The 18345-nt window shown below is 36.5% G+C and overlaps 1 protein-coding gene across 2 annotated transcripts; it reads right to left on the bottom strand.

The window, feature by feature from the left end:
- Positions 1-12574: 12574 nt before the first annotated feature.
- On the bottom strand, positions 12575-14514 carry LOC145133063 (sm-like protein LSM8). 2 transcript variants are annotated; one of them, XM_079068005.1, is made up of 7 exons: positions 14319-14514; positions 13679-13806; positions 13514-13597; positions 13352-13392; positions 13187-13261; positions 12873-12925; positions 12575-12764 (listed from the first exon to the last, which is right to left on the bottom strand). In XM_079068005.1, exons 3-7 carry the CDS (start codon positions 13548-13550, stop codon positions 12674-12676), a joined length of 297 nt encoding a protein of 98 aa, XP_078924131.1. In that variant the 5' UTR covers positions 13551-13597; positions 13679-13806; positions 14319-14514; the 3' UTR covers positions 12575-12673. The 2 variants fall into 2 exon arrangements, with proteins under 2 accessions (XP_078924131.1, XP_078924130.1); XM_079068004.1 differs by lacking the exon at positions 13679-13806.
- Between the last annotated feature and the right edge of the window lie 3831 nt (positions 14515-18345).

Genomic DNA, 18345 nt, shown 5'->3' with positions numbered 1-18345 from the left:
GAGATTATTACCCTTCATACAAAACTCCTTATCTTCTTCTCCCTCCCTCCTCTACCTCTCGGTTTATCTGTTGGGTTGACAAAGCAAAAGACAATAATTCAGGGATAATCTGTAACTTATTTCGATCGAAGAAGAAACTTGAAACCCAAAATATGCATTTGAAGATAGCGTTAGTTTGTAGTTGGACTTTTTTTTGGAATTATTGTGTACAAGTTGTAAGCTTTATGCTCATCAACTAAGTTTCCATTTTTTTAATGCTTATTAAGATTTTTAATATGTAATATTTTCTTGTTTGTTAGTTTTACTATGGTACTTGTAAATTATGTTTTTTCTATCTTTGTAATATGTAACAAATACTAGGGAAATAATAATATTTTTCATTAGACACTGCAAATCAATTACAAACATAAATAATTGCAATTAAATTGGAAATAAAACTACAATCAAAGGGTTTGGTATTTCCCATTCATTTGGAGGGGGAAGATGGTGCATGGTTTGTGTCTGGTAGGTAGTCTGAAACACATCAGCCTGGTAATATATCTGAACCACATCAGGTAATTCATGGATGTTCGAATGACGTGATGTCGCAATAACATGACTGCAAGTTATATCCAAACTGTGCCATTTCCCACATGAACATGTATGGCGGTTCAAGTCAATAACACAAGTTTTTTTTAAATCAAAAACTCGATAAATGTCGGACAGGAGCGGAGACGGGATATCTGGCGGGATCTTTGTTGCTTGCCGCCGAACAGACTTTTGTATCCTTTTGTGAAGCACCATTTCAGCATACAGGTTGAGTATGGTAGTCAAACTCGTTGAGAAGTAAATATGATCAAATAAGGTTCTTCTATAGGTATTTAAATAAATTTAATATTTCACTCGGTATTTTACCTACCATTAATATGCGTTCATCGAAAGTCTGCTGAATGTAGTCATGACTTGCCTCGGTAAGCATTATTATCGGTACATTGCGTTGATTTACCGATAACACAAAAAAAAATTGGGAACATCAATGTTGGCTACATTCCAACGGATGTTAGGAAAATAGGCTCTTGCCCATTTCACATGACCGATGTTGGCAAGCATTTCACGAGAATCAGGGTCAGCCGATGGAAGTTTTCTTCAAAATCAGACACATTATATGAGTTGGATATCATCCAGAACAAAGGTTGTAATGTTCTGCAAGAGACGCCTCTTGTGGGCATATACTTGAACATACTTTTAGAAGTATACACATGATAAGAATCGGGGAATACATGTTCTATGCAAGAACTAACGACATCGTCCATATTTGTTATGAATGATACTTCCCTACCCTGTCTCAGAGCTTCTCTTAACCTCATAAGGAACCGGATACAACAATAGAGATTATTTTCACGGCCAGACCAAATCCTATAAGGAGGATTTGGTTGTTCTCGTCGATAGCAACCGCTACAAACATTTTTTTAGATAATCCCCTCTCAGAGGGACACTAACTATGAAGATGACATGCCAAAAGTAGCCTATGAATGCATGGATCTGTATTTTTTGGGAACAAAAATGAATTAATTTAGATGTAGAAACATTATATATTTTAACGAAACAATAGAAAAGTGAAAAAAAAACAAATATACCACCCATCCAATAGCCACAAAAAAAAACTTCGAAACAATTCATCAAATTAGTTTTGATGTGAGTGTAAGTATGTGTGTTGGTTCGCCTAAGGTTGTGAAAGTAAACAGACAAGTTGTTAAAGTTTTCTTCGTGCTAGCTCTCTGAGAAACTCATTTTCAAGCAGTTTTATAAGAGATAGTGTGACAACCCGAAAATTTTTGCCTTGTAAGTTCATCCATTCAACTTAACCGAGTGTCAGACTCGTTTCTGCTATCAGTTAACCTTGTTTAGAGTCTGTTTAAGGGTTCAAAGCTCAGTATATTCAAGCATTGAGTATAGGATTGAGTTGCGTAAGTTCCTAGCCTTGAAATCAAGCCCTACACTCCATTTGAGGGAGTGTACGGCCGTACACATGAGTGTGCGGCCATACACACATGTGTGTGCGGCCGTACACCCATGTCGGCCGTACACCCCCTCCCTAAGAGTGATTCCCTTTCATTTCCAAGCCATTTCTTCAGTTTCCAAGTCAAGAACATCGATTTCTCTCTCAACTATCATCGAGCCCTTCACCCGATCTTCAAGAATGTAAGCCTTTCTTCCGTTTTGATTTGTTGTTATCCTTCTTCACCTAGTAACACCCTTTGATTTCATCCATTTGAAATCATCTTTTGACTAGATCTTCAAATCTTCATCCATTTCACCAAGAACACCAAGAACACACACTTGTTCTTGGTGATTGTGAACCTTCTTGAGCCTCCAGATCGTAAGTACTCCTTCCCTATGCTTAGAACTTGATAAGAACACTAGATTAACACCCTAAAAATGTCCAGAACTCAAGAACATAAGGAGTGTACGGCCGTACACCCAGGTGTGGCCGTACACCCCGCAAAACACCCCTAAAGGGCCTTCAAAGTGCAATTCTAGCTTCAACACTTGATGTGCAGTTGTCCTACAAGCTTCCCATTCATTAGAAAACAATTTTGTGCACTTATTACCATGAGTGTGCGGCCGCACACTCCATGGCCGCACACTCCTCATTGTGGTCGTACACTCGCCTTAGATCAATCACATGTGATTCTAACACTTGGTCTAAGTGTTTCCTAGTCCCTAAAGGTGTTTCCTTACATGTGGTTGCTTCTAAACCCTATATTTATGCCAATATATGCCATTATATGTCATTTAGGACTCGTTGTGTCTCGGGACTTCATTCGTGGAACTTCTCATCCTTACGCGCATATTCGTTTGAATCACCCACATAAGGTGAGTTCATACCCCTATAATGAATCTTTTAACTGTTTTAAATGCTTTTAAGGGCGGAATACAAGTTGAACACAATGATAATTGTGTAATTGTTTGTTATAAACATCTTTCAAAAGATTGCTTATGTCTTTTATAAGTGTTCAAAACATTTCAAAAACTCTTTTAAAGTTATGTTACTTTATAGTTCAACAAAACTCCGTTTTTAAAGTACAAGCATAACTTAGTAGTAAAATGAGTCTTTTCAATAACAGTTCAAGTAAAATACTAGTAAACTATAATGGGTATAGTTTAGAGGTTCAGTTCATACTAGATACTAGAGGATACTATAAAGAGAAACAGGGAGGTAGATACAATACATCAGAGAGGCATACTATACACTATACATGATAACAGAACGAACATACTAAGATACTCTAACAGAACGAACATACTAAGATGCTATAGCATGAGAACACTACAGCATCTAATTATACCAATGAATCACTAACTCATTGTTCTAAACAAAAGGTGATTGTAAAATTGGGTATACATGATCATATAACATTAATGTGAATTTTACACGGCCTAGCAATTTGTTTGAGGAAGTCGCGTTTGGTCCCCAGAATCTCTTGCAGGGAGAGCGTATAGTATGGGTACTATTCATCACATTATGACCTTAATAAAACAAACATGTTTTAAAGGTAAATCAGTACTTCAGTTTGTCAATTCAAAAGACAACTGTGTACTTATAATTTCCCATTACTTTCATTTTGTGACAGTTCCACTTGAAAATTAATGCAAACTATTTTCGAGTCAAGATAGTTATAAACTAGGGAAAACTTACATTTTACAAACGAAAAACAGAACAGTCGAGTCTAGTACATTCAGTAGAAAGGGGGCTTAGAGCAGATTCACCCAGCCTACTATCTATCAGATCTTAGCTATATATATGTTCCGTATACACCAAGTAATCATAAGGGTTACCAGGTATGGTCCAGGTCATAGGACACTAATTCAATGCACAGTTTTCTAGTATAAAACATACTTTTCAAATCAGAACTTTTGGTATACAAAACTAGAAACTTACCACTAAAGGGTTTAATCCATTTTATTAAGCCAGTAAAACTTAAAGGACCTTAGGTGGTTAATTCTATAATACCTTAGTTTATACATCAAGGTTACATATAATTAATATCCGATAGGTAGTTGGATGTGTGCTTTCCGCCTCAATTAACTATCTGTCTGATATTAGATTATATATGGCTAGTATAAACTAAGTGATTATAGAAGGAACCACTGTGGTTACCATTTTTATTAAAAGAAATAAGGGTTTTCTTAAAGAATCTTTTCATAAAATATAAAGGAACTATTACAGTTAACTCTGTGAGTACCAAGTGAATACGCCAGGGTTATATACAACGATGATCTAACAAACAATGGGATGTGTGCCTTCCGTCTCATTTCCTGTTCCTTGTTTGGTTGTGGGCTTAGGGCGGATACACACAACCGATTGTTTGTTCACTCTGGCTTTTATATAACTTGTATCCATTTAGTACTCATAGAAAGGATTGTAGAGTCATTTTTACTTATCTTTCATCAAAGCAGGAAATGTAGGATTTTCTGGAGGAACAGGCGAACTTTTCTAAACAGAACTTACAAACTTACTACCACTTTCTACAACTTACTTACATCACTAAAATCTTATGAACTCACCAGCTTAAATGATGATCTACTCTTTCAAAATAACTTGTATTCTCAGGAGACCAGTAGACAGGTACGCGCACTGGGATTCAGAAGATGGAGCAGTATAGCTTCATGTCTTTTTGTTATTTGCTATGTATTCTATATTATGTGAATCACATACTTTGTAAACACTTTCTTTCTAATGAAATGGTTGTTTATTACTTTGATTATGATGCATGTCTTGTGATACTATACATGACGTCCTCCACCCCAGAACGTTTCCGCCGTTCCGGTTTTGGGGTGTGACAGATTGGTATCCGAGCATTGTTTATAGTGAACTAAGTATATCAACCGATAAAAGATATACAACTATAAATACAATGGGGCAGAAGTGCTCTGGGTAATAATATATTTTAAAATATATAACGATACCTTATAAAAGTATACATACGTGCTTATACATATATATACATACTAGAACAAGTATCGCAACAAGAACAGAACATAAGTATTTAAAGGTTGAACACTGCGGTCAAACCTGGACAGTTATGTAATCATAGCTAGGATCAATATAGCTTGATCAACTATATTCATTCGAGATGTGACCGACATGTGTTTGGGAGTGATGTGGTGTTGCAACAGTCTTAAAACTTACCTAACTCTATTCAAGAGAATTCTAGATCATAACATAAAGATAAGATACTATGGGAGTATTTTAAGATACTATAACACGATAACAAGTTTAAAACATACCAAGTACATTACATTAAAATACTATAGGAGTATTTTAGGCACTATATAAATAACTTATGTGATAACTTAAAAGACCCTTACGGATAGGTCTATAATCTTGCAATGTATACTCCCAAGGTTATATATAATTGAGATTTTATAGACTTAGGATTTGTGATGTACGCTTCACTACCTGTTCCTTGTTTGGTTGTGGTTTTGGAGTAGGATCATTTATTCGAAGGTCTATTTAATCTTAAATTATATACAACCTATATACATTGTGCAATTATAGGAGGACTCCGTAAGGATCACCCCATAATGTTTCACTTAAATCTCATAGATTCTTTAGACACTTCCATTCTCGCACGACAAACCCAGATAGATGTAATCACTTCCTCATAGCAGTTAATAAAAGAGTCAAGGAGGAACAAGAGCAAGTTCATGAGAAGCTTCCAAAGAAGGATTAGCCGAAGTAACCAAAACGTCTTATGCGTCACACTAATAAATAATAATCTTGTTTAACTTAATGAGTTAGTGGAAACACTGCTCACATTATGTGTTAGGATTATTTTCTTACATGCAGCTGGTAACAGTTATTCAGGTAACAGATATCCATTCGAGGATAGCCATTCCAAATTCATAAAGTTTATTAGGTATAGAATCTTTTATGAATTGTTTCCAGAACCCTGTAGAAGTCAGGACCCGATACACTCAGAACTAAATAACCTTGTCTTTTAACTTTCGGCCTATAAACCACTGCTATACACTTATTCCATCTCATCTTTGTATTTTTTTTTAGCAAAGATGCCTCCTCGCATATCAAACAGTCGCACTACTCCGATAACTCCAACTCCTCCGCCACAATTCGATCCTACTGCTCTCCAAGCAGCGATATCCTCCGCAGTGGCAACTGCTCTAGCTCACTTCGGCGAAAGTGGTACCTTCGGATCTGGTAGCGGTACCCACTTAACCAACCCCAGATTTACTCACGGACACCCAAGGGAGTGTTCGTACAAGGACTTCATGAACTACAAACCCAATTCCTTTAATGGAAATGGTGGAGTCATCGCTCTGATGCGATGGTTCGAGAAAACAGATTCGACCTTCGAAATTTGTTCGTGCCCAGAAGGGAGCAAAGTAAAGTTTGCTGCCTGCACCTTCTCTGACAGAGCCCTACATGGTGGAATAGCCATGTTAAGTCACTGACCCTATTAGTGGCTAACTGAATAGGTTGGGAGAACCTAAAAGAGTTAATGTTGGAAGAATACTGCCCGAGGGGCGAAGTTCAAAAGCTGGAACAAGAACTATGGGAGCTCACGATGGTCGGCTCAGACATAGTGGCCTACACTGACCGGTTCAGCGACCTAGCAGCACTATGCCCCGGGATGGTTACCCCGGAGAGCAAGAAGATAGAAAGATACATCTGGGGTCTAACTGCCCCGATCCAAGGAGATGTGTTGTCTTCTAACCCAGCTACATTCGATAGTGCTAAACGCCTGGCTCAGCGGCTCATCGACCATGGAGTCCGCCATGGTGTGGAAGTCCCCGTTCCCGAGCCATCAAAGGGAGAGGACTATAAACGAAAGTCGGGGAACAAGAGGAAGAAGAAGCGAACAACACAGGAAACCCCGCAGGAGCAACAAAAGGGTTCTATATACGCCGCCACAACACCTGCTACTCCAGCACCTGCCAGTAGTTATGCTGGAACTCTCCCGAAGTGTGATGGTTGTAACTACCACCACACCGGAGTATGTCGGGAAATGCAGTGTCTGAACTGTCACAGAAAGGGACACACAGTTCGTTTCTGCAGGGCACCGGCTCAACCGATCTTCCAAGTCCCCGGAGTTGAAGAAAACAAAGTCTGCTATGGCTGTGGTGAGACTGGACACTACCATAGGGACTCCCCGATAACAAAGAACTCAGGAGCGGATGGACGAATTCTGATGATCACCGCAGGAGAATCAACCCTGGAGTCGCCAGCGAGCAGCGGTACGTTTTCGAAATAGTAATTACTTTAAAAGCTAATTTATATTTATATAAGATTAAAACTTGGGGAAAACATTTAAAAAGTAATTATAATAACTCACTTATTAAAACAAGTCACAGTATTCAAGAGAACTAAAAGATCCGTTCAGAGAAGCTATGATGGCTGAGTATGTACCTCAGGGTTATGCATAGCTGAGATGTTGCAGACCTAGAGTGAGTGATTCCGCCTTAATTCCTATTCCTTATTTGGTTGTTGATTTGAGGCAGAGTTACTCAGTCATCTGTCTAATTCATCTTAACTATTCATAACTTGTATATCGCAGGCGATCATAGTGGTACCAAGGAGGATCGTAGTATAAAGTATCGACACTAGTTATCAAAGCACTTTCGTTGTATGTACTCGCTCATCGCGGTACGATACGTAGAAGTGTTAACAACAAGGGGAAAACAGAAAGCACTAGAACATTTACAAAGAGTACATTGTCGAGCACACTAGGGGTACATCATCGTATAACAGACGTTTCTTTCAAATCGGTCAAACGTTTTTCAGTAAAGAGTCCGTTTCTATCACTCGTCATGAGTTGGCGTGGTCTTCACCATACTAAGTTCATATGTTTCTATCGCCTCGACCGTCAAATTCACGAAACCTTCGTCATTCGTAACGATAGTCCGACCTAAACCTCAGTTTTGTCTCGCATATTATAAACCCCGAAGTACTCGTGCGAAGAGTACTTTGCCCTCCGAAGCCTTGCCGCTGTATGTTCCACAGACCTTCACGAAATACCACTCGTCCAGCAGACCAAGTTCGAGCACAGAGGCTAAGGACGAATACAGCCCACCTATCACTATTCAGTGTATACGCGAGGGTGGTATATGATTATGATTACGCACATTTAGTGTGTGTGCTTCCACCCTATCTCCGGTTCCTTGTTTGGTTGTGGACCTGGGGCAGAGTCGCACATCCGACCGTCTTACTAATCCTAATTATATACGACCTGTATACACGAGGTAATGATAGATGGACCAAGTATGAATCCTATCATCAACAATAGGGCAAAGTTGCCAGGTCTACGAGTGGGTATTCTGCCAATCAGAGGAGCGCAACCCCAGTAGTACTGCTAAGAAAGCTAATTTCGGGACGAAATTCCATCTAACGGGGGGATGATGTGACAACCCGAAAATTTTTGCCTTGTAAGTTCAGCCATTCAACTTAACCGAGTGTCAGACTCGTTTCTGCTATCAGTTAGCCTTGTTTAGACTTTGTTTAAGGGTTAAAATCTCAGTATATTCAAGCATTCATTATAGGATTGAGTTACGTAAGTTCCTAGCCTTGAAATCAAGCCCTACACTCCATTTGAGGGAGTGTACGGCCGTACACATGAGTGTGCGGCCGTACACACATGTGTGTGCGGCCGTACACCCATGTCGGCCGTACACCCCCTCCCTAAGAGTGATTCCCTTTCATTTCCAAGCCATTTCTTCAGTTTCCAAGTCAAGAACATCGATTTCTCTCTCAACTATCATCGAGCCCTTCACCCGATCTTCAACAATGTAAGCCTTTCTTCCGTTTTGATTTTTTGTTATCCTTCTTCACCTAGTAACACCCTTTGATTTCATCCATTTGAAATCATCTTTTGACTAGATCTTCAAATCTTCATCCATTTCACCAAGAACACACACTTGTTCTTGGTGATTGTGAACCTTCTTGAGCCTCCAGATCGTAAGTACTCCTTCCCTATGCTTAGAACTTGATAAGAACACTAGATTAACACCCTAAAAATGTCCCTAACTCAAGAACATAAGGAGTGTACGGCCGTACACCCAGGTGTGGCCGTACACCCCTCAAAACACCCCTAAAGGGCCTTCAAAGTGCAATTCTAGCTTCAACACTTGATGTGCAATTGTCCTACAAGCTTCCCATTCATTAGAAAACACTTTTGTGCACTTATTACCATGAGTGTACGGCCGCACACTCCATGGCCGTACACCTATGGCCGCACACTCCTCATTGTGGTCGTACACTCGCCTTAGATCAATCACATGTGATTCTAACACTTGGTCCAAGTGTTTCCTAGTCCCTAAAGGTGTTTCCTTACATGTGGTTGCTTCTAAACCCTATATTTATGCCAATATATGCCATTATATGTCATTTAGGACTCGTTGTGTCTCGGGACTTCATTCATGGAACTTCTCATCCTTACGCGCATATTCGTTTGAATCACCCACATAAGGTGAGTTCATACCCCTATAATGAATCTTTTAACTGTTTTAAATGCTTTTAAGGGGGGAATACAAGTTGAACACAATGATAATTGTGTAATTGTTTGTTATAAACATCTTTCAAAAGATTGCTTATGTCTTTTATAAGTGTTCAAAACATTTCAAAAACTCTTTTAAAGTTATGTTACTTTATAGTTCAACAAAACTCCGTTTTTAAAGTACAAGCATAACTTAGTAGTAAAATGAGTCTTTTCAATAACAGTTCAAGTAAAATACTAGTAAACTATAATGGGTATAGTTTAGAGGTTCAGTTCATACTAGATACTAGAGGATACTATAAAGAGAAACAGGGAGGTAGATACAATACATCAGAGAGGCATACTATACACTATACATGATAACAGAACGAACATACTAAGATACTCTAACAGAACGAACATACTAAGATGCTATAGCATGAGAACACTACAGCATCTAATTATACCAATGAATCACTAACTCATTGTTCTAAACAAAAGGTGATTGTAAAATTGGGTATACATGATCATATAACATTAATGTGAATTTTACACGGCCTAGCAATTTGTTTGAGGAAGTCGCGTTTGGTCCCCAGAATCTCTTGCAGGGAGAGCGTATAGTATGGGTACTATTCATCACATTATGACCTTAATAAAACAAACATGTTTTAAAGGTAAATCAGTACTTCAGTTTGTCAATTCAAAAGACAACTGTGTACTTATAATTTCCCATTACTTTCATTTTGTGACAGTTCCACTTGAAAATTAATGCAAACTATTTTCGAGTCAAGATAGTTATAAACTAGGGAAAACTTACATTTTACAAACGAAAAACAGAACAGTCGAGTCTAGTACATTCAGTAGAAAGGGGGCCTATAATGCTAACTTTATGATTCCTTAGTGTATGCATTCAGGGATATATATTAATCGGGTCCGACAGGTAGTAGGATGTGTGCTTTCCGCTTCATTTCTTGTTCCTTGTTTGGTTGTGGGCTTAGAACAGATTCACCCAGCCTCTTATCTATCAGATCTTAGCTATATATATGTTCCGTATACACCAAGTAATCATAAGGGTTACCAGGTATGGGCCAGGTCATAGGACACTAATTCAATGCACAGTTTTCTAGTACAAAACATACTTTTCAAATCAGAACTTTTGGTATACAAAACTAGAAACTTACCACTAAAGGGTTTAATCCATTTTATTAAACCAGTATAAGTTAAAGGACCTTAGGTGGTTAATTCTATAATACCTTAGTTTATACATCAAGGTTACATATAATTAATATCCGATAGGTAGTTGGATGTGTGCTTTCCGCTTCAATTATAGAAGGAACCACTGTGGTTACCATTTTTATTAAAAGAAATAAGGGTTTTCTTAAAGAATATTTTCATAAAATATAAAGGAACTATTACAGTTAACTCCGTGAGTACCAAGTGAATACGCCAGGGTTATATACAACGATGATCTAACAAACAATGGGATGTGTGCCTTCCGACTCATTTCCTGTTCCTTGTTTGGTTGTGGGCTTAGGGCAGATACACACAACCGATTGTTTGTTTACTCTGGGTTTTATATAACTTGTATCCATTTAGTACTCGTAGAAAGGATTGTAGAGTCATTTTTACTTATCTTTCATCAAAGCAGGAAATATAGGATTTTATGGAGGAACATGCGAACTTTTCTAAACAGAACTTACAAACTTACTACCACTTTCTACAACTTACTTACATCACTAAAATCTTATGAACTCACCGGCTTAAATGATGATCTACTCTTTCAAAATAACTTGTATTCTCAGGAGACCAGTAGACAGGTACGCGCACTGGGATTCAGAAGATGGAGCAGTATAGCTTCATGTCTTTTTGTTATTTGCTATGTATTCTATATTATGTGAATCACATACTTTGTAAACACTTTCTTTCTAATGAAATGGTTGTTTATTACTTTGATTACTATGATGTATGTCTTGTGATGCTATACATGACGTCCTCCACCCCAGAACGTTTCCTCCGTTCCGGTTTTGGGGTGTGACAGATAGTTACGAATTACTTGATTGAATGTAAGGTTCTAAGCACGCACACACACACACACACACACACACACACACACACACACACATATATATATATATATATATATATATATATATATATATATATATATATATATAGGAGACGAAAAAAATTGAGGTTATAATCTGGAGTAGGAACTCTGGAATAGGTACTCCGGAACGAAGACCACATGCTCTGAAATGCTATGTTCCGGAGCAAGTGGTAATTTTACCAAAAAAAAGTTGGTTATTTTTATTAAAATGGTCGTTTATAAGGGTTAGATTACTCGATTTCCCTAAATTGTAGTATCATAGTAGGGGTGGGCTTAAAAAATAGGATTATTATTTGTTTTTATTTTTTTAAACGGAAAATTTAATCTACTTCTAATTCTGGAAGTGAACAACAACGATACAAAATCAATATCGTGAGAAATTTAAAATCTCAAGTAACAAACTAACAACAAATTGTAATATGGTAGTAGGGGTGGTCTTAAAAAATTGGGATTATTATTTTATATTTATTTTTTTTAACAGCAAACTTAATCAACTTTTAATTTCATTTATGTCTCAAACAAAGACTTACCACTGGACTAAAAACCTTTTAATTGGAATTAGTTATAAGTTAAAGTTTAAACCACTTTGATTTATACCATAAACAATAAAGTAAAAATCTATTAGCAGCTCTTATGTTTAATTATTAATCAAATATCTAGAACGCCTTCAGACAAGTACGAAAACTGGTGGACAAAAAAAAATGAAAGCCATTCAGTATCTTGTATCAATTAACATGGGCAAGATATGTAAGGAGACTATCATTTGTGACTAAGGTTGTGTTAGGGACGAAAAATTAATTTGTTAAACTGTATATTAGTATTTATTCTTGGATTTAATGCAGAAAAAACTATTTAATATGTTCTTTTTTTTCTTCCATTCCCCAAATGTATCAGTGTTCCATTATTTTCTCAAATACTTTCTAAACATCATCAACACACACAACAATTAATACAGCTAAATGTAAAAATCACGAATAGATACTAAGCACTTCGATTTCATGTGTCCTTAATCCGATAAAATTTTCATTCAAAAACTAAATTTAAAAATTTTCATAGAACATTTAAGTCTACATATTCATAAACATGAAGATGATCAATGAATAATAGGCTTCAAAGGATGGGCTCTTAATTCTGTTAAATCCAAGCTTGCATCAAGCTCTTCATCTAATTCCCCAATAACACTTCTGCATTCCAAAAAAAAATACAAAAACAAATAATAAGTAAAGGTCCAATTTTTTTAATCAAGTAATTTAACATAAATTTATTTCATAGTTTTAAAAAAAGAGCCATACATGTTATCACCCCGTATGATGTAGAGGCCTAATACAAGTTGTTGAACACCTTCCTGAAAGTCAAAGAAATAGTCAAACATTACTTGACATAAAATAACAATGTGCTTTCATTTATTTATATAAGATAGCATCTTACTTTCATTTCTTCATATTATATGATTATAACATTGTACTTCAATAAAAATATCTACCCAATTATTAATAAGAAAAGAATTGAAAGCACAATGCTATAAATTAGTAGATTTTTCAAAATACAATCGACTTAATAACAAAAAAAAAAAAAAAAAAAAAATGAAAATAGGATTTAAACTGACCTTGGTGGAATAAACTCTTTCATGAGATTCATCAAGAATTATGTTTGTCGCTTGATCGAACCCTTTCAAAACTCCCTAATTTCAAAACAATATTATTACAAAAACAATTTAGATTTGTAAATATTATTGTAATATATTGATCAAATAAATATATAAAGAGCTTACCACTATGTTGCGCCCATCGTTTGTGATAACAGAAATGATTTCTATAAAGGAAATAAAATATTAGGGAGAGTATAATATGTTGTATGTATAAACATCATTTATGCATACAATAATTAATGGGAAATAAAAAAAGAAATATGAGAGTAAATATTATGTACTTACGATCAACGACTGTTTCAAGTCCGGGCCCACCCAGCATTTTGTAAATACTAATAGATTTATTTAGTCCACTTTTTTCTTCAAAGCCTTCAATAGAAGAAATTTGAAAGTAAGAACAATTTAGTCCACTCTTTTACCAATTTATGAAACAATGTTTCATAATTTTACCAATTTATGCAGCTCCTAAAATGAAGCATGGTTGCATATTTTGCATCAAAACACAGATAAATTGGGGGGAAATGTTCATTCTTTGTCATATTGTTCATCAATTTTTCTTAAGAAGAAACCAGGATTATCTGTAGTGGAATTGATCAAGAGAAATAATTATGACATCTTTTACATAAGATAAATTTCTCAAACAAAAAGATATGTATAACTCTATCCGTATCATGAAGGGATAACACCATAAACAGCAACAAACTTCTACTGCATTTCTAATGTAGAGCCATTACTAAAACCTACATACTTCTCAAAGTTTGATGGTGGTAAATAAAAGGTAATGACTTCAAAAGTCCGATAACGAATTTAGACTTTTGTAAAAACCCCAAATCATGAAAACCTACATACTTCAGTATTATCAAGGAAATGGTGTCACAACGAGTAGCAAACTTGAGAAACTAGCGCCATTTTACAGGCAAGCAGGGCTCGTATGTTAAATTGTGTTCTTTCTGCAAGTCGCGACCTAGTTCTGGACCATTGGGCGTAAGCTATTGAGCTCGAGTTTCATTGGGGACTTTCATCAAACAGGTAGGATACAAGATATGTAAGTATAAAGACAAACGAATTTAACTCGTTGATTGATACCTACCTTGTTAGGTTTTGCAAGAGAAGAGGTTGAAGAGCTCGAAGGAAACGCTACGGCTGCTTGATACCCTTCCTGAATTCCGTACTCGTGGTCGATAGTGGAGATCAATAGCAGCGAGATGACAAACACAAACCTACAACTTGTTCCTGCAGGAAAAATGTGCGATGAGGCTGGGCGGCACGGGGTATGCGAAAACAAAAGAAAATGGGCAAACATAGAGTAAATTACACGAATCGTCCCTCCTGGTGCCAAAATGCACGTGCAGTCCTTATTTTCAAAATTAACTCGGACCGTCCCTCGTTTGGCTAAAAGTTACACGCTTCATCCCTCCAAACATAAAAAGACAATTTTGCCCTTATTTATTTCTTTTTTGATTTATTTTCTATTTAATTGTTATTTATTAATTGTTTATTGATTTTGTTATTATAAAAAAATATTTATTTCCTTTAATAAAAGAAATAGACTTTAAACCTACAGATCGTCTCCCTCCCCCATTTCTACTTCAGTTCGTCTTTGTGCATCTCCTCACCGGAACAAGTCACAAGTCCATCAGAGAAGAGAGGGATTCAGATCGGAGAAGTAGGTTCAAATCGAACACAAATCGTCTCCATCGACGACCCTCCTCTGCGTGTACAACCTCTGTCCCACTATGTACAGCCTCCTCCGAAAACCACCAGTTGAACTCCAATTGTGGTTGCGACACACGAAGGAAAAAGAGATTACTAGTGGTTGTGACGCTTGATCTGAAACCCACAAAGTGAAATCCTTCATGAAACCCCTAAAGTTCTCGATCTGAAACCACACATCTCCTACCGATTTCTCAAAACCCTAGTGCACGGGTAACGATGGCGACATTTTGTTCTCTCTCTCTCTCTCTCTCTCTCTCTCTCTCTCTCTCTCTCTCTCTCTCTCTCTGATTCGGATCAATAGACACACACAATGTGTGTTTGTGTTTTGTGTTCTCTGATCTAAAAGAAGAACGATGAATCAAATGGCGATGACGGCTCAAGGGTTTCAGAAAAAAACCAGTTGAGATGAGAGGGAGAGAAACCAGTATGCAGATTTTAGGTTTTCAAAAGGATCCACAACCATTTTTGATTTCTAGAACGAGTTGGAGATTTCTGGAACAATTTTTAGTTTCTAGAATCATTTGGCTTGCAGGTATCAGATTTTTGATTTTTGATTTTCAACTTCTGGAGAATATCATATCAGGAGGGGAAGATAAGGGGTGGATGCACACATTTTGGATGTTGCTCCATTTCTCCAGTGGTGATGTCGGTTGTTAACCGTTCAACAAAAGAGAATATATATATATATATATATATATATATATATATATATATATATATATATATATATATATATATATATATATATATATATTAGGTTTAAAGAATTAAAATTGGATGGACCCATAATTTTAATTAAAATATTTTTCAATAATTAAAAATAATCTGAAATGTTAAAAATAAATTGAAAAGGGAATTGTAGTCATTTCATTTCTCACGAAGGGATTAATCGCGTAAATTTAAATTAACGAGGGATGAAACGTGCAACTTTTAACCAAACGAGGGACGATCCGAGTTAATTTTTCAAAATAGGGACTGAACGTGCATTTTGACACCCAAATGAGGGATGATTCGTGTAATTTACTCCCAAACATATAAAGAGGGAATTACTTATTAGAATTATCTTATAGTTTTATTTTATTTACGTGCGGCCAAACATATGATCATTATGACCGACTGTAATGGGATAATCATATGATCAGTTTTATTTTATTTACGTGCGGCCAAACATATGATCAGTTTTTTGTTTAATGTCTCACACATTATATGGGATAATACATCGTGATCCTAGACATTGGGTTGTTAAAACTCCCTTACCGTATGGTTTGATACATAAATTCTTTGACATCAGCGTTAAGTATGTTTCATTCACTATCAGTTTCATAGCAAGATCATTAACATGGGGAAAAGATGTTTCAACAAATGTTGGTTTGACAACCCATCATTAACATCAAGAAAGAGGATTGTAAAAACTAGGAAAGAAAATTTCACGGTTAATTCATATTGGTACCATGTTTTATTTCAAACTAGGAGATCGGTGACATGGGTAACCCTTTGTCTTTGAAGAACCAGACAAGCATCTCTCACGCTGACGACATTGCAATCAGGGTAAGCCATAGGGTAAATATACAGTGTTTCAGCAGAACACTAGACTTGTACATACGGCAGCATGTTTCCAGGGACATGGTCGGGTGAAAAGACAACTTCAATTGTTCCTTACTCCTTCATCAGCCTTTCACGCCTTCCACAGATTCTGACACCGTCTCTCTTCTCCGGAAAATTATACAACAAATAAGTTATCAACATGAAAGTTATAGTTTCCATTATAATCCCTAATTTCAGGACTACCAATTTCCATCTCGAATTTCAGAAGGAACCCAAATATTTAAGCAATTGAGCATTTCAATCGATTCCCTAATTTCTCATAAACAATTCTTGTAGTTTCGACCCCACGACTAGCTGATTCTCTTTCTCTCTTTCTTTTTCTACTGCTCCATCATCATCAAACCAGCAAAACAAAGAGATTTAACAGAAGGAGGTACATGTTCAGGGGATAAGAGGGGAACAAGAGGCGGCGGCAGAGAGGATTTCATACAGTTTGCAAGTTTACAAAGAAGTTGTGGGCTCAGATTGGAGATTGTAGACGATGGAGGTCTCATATAGGGTGGGATGGGCGGGGCATCAGAGGCGTGACAAGATCGTTTTGGTGATGAAACTCCGACGAAGGTGTAGAACGATGATGAGAAGCTTTGTTGGTGAAAAACCACAAGAGAAGAAATACTCATATGCGTCTCATATGGATGGGTGGGGGCATTTTTGGTTAATAATAAATTAATTAAAAAATATATTTATTATTTAAATATTTATTTACCTAATTAAAAATATAAAAGAAATCTTATAAGGGTAGTATAGTCATTTTAAGTGTGGCAGGGTTGAAACGTGCAAAACAAAACTACAGGGACGATCCGAGTTTAAAAAAAAGCTAGGGACTGAATACGCAAATCACCCCAAACCATAGGGACCATTCGTGTAATTTACTCAAAACAAAATTAAAAAGGAAACAATCAACAAGGAAATAGTCAAAAGAGAAAAATGCAGCTTTTTCAATAATAAAATCCTAATTTGGCGTATCTTTTGAATTGGATGCCCATAAAAGTACTTCCTCTTTTCAAGATACCTGCCACACAAAAAACTGTCATAAACGAGAGTCATATTAGCAAGCATTTCACACACTCAAACTTATCAAAATATAGAATTAACGAAAGAGATGAAGGCATAAATGTTCTTATTCTTTGAAGAAACCATAATTCGGATGGATTCTAAGCTTCATATCCATCACCATGAAGAAAGATCTGGAGGAAAACAATCTTTGTAACCTACAAGTTAAAAGGTTGTAATCTTTGTAACCTTCGAGTTACGTAAATCAACAAGTGGAAACTTATGGGACAAAGGATTATGAATCACGGGAAAAGAGTCAAGAGCCATTATCTTGACAATGAGATCTTTGGATCTCAGATGGAGGTCAGTGTAGTAGTGAGAGCGTCTATAGAAATTAACTTCTTCATCCGAAGATTCTTAACCTCTTCATCTGAAGATTCTTCATCATCTACCCACTCTTCTTCTTCAATGACAAGAACCTTTGACTCCAGGTTTTGCCTTTTCAAATAGGCAACCAAACGCTTGAAATTTGCTTCATAGGAATCATCCTTTGGGATGTTTTTCTTGATTTTCAGTCATGAGCAAAGTGATCAATGTCTCCACAGTTGAAACGTTAGATCGTTTAGACGATGATGAACTAGATTTTGTAGGAAACTTTCTTGACACGCTTTCCATAATCTCTCTTCATAGTTAGTTTGTTGTGCTTTTGGTCCCTTTTGGGTTAATGGATGAGTTAGGTTGTTTTAGGGCTTGTTTCTTCAGATTTGAGTTTGTTTTGGTATCCTTATGCAAAAATGTGCAAG

This window comes from Lactuca virosa, chromosome 8 (assembly GCF_052849685.1).
Source record: "Lactuca virosa cultivar CGN04683 chromosome 8, Lactuca_virosa_CGN04683_v6, whole genome shotgun sequence".
Classification (NCBI taxonomy): Eukaryota; Viridiplantae; Streptophyta; class Magnoliopsida; order Asterales; family Asteraceae; genus Lactuca; species Lactuca virosa.
The sequence above is the reverse complement of the archived record's forward strand: the minus strand, read 5'-3'. Positions and strand labels throughout refer to the sequence as shown.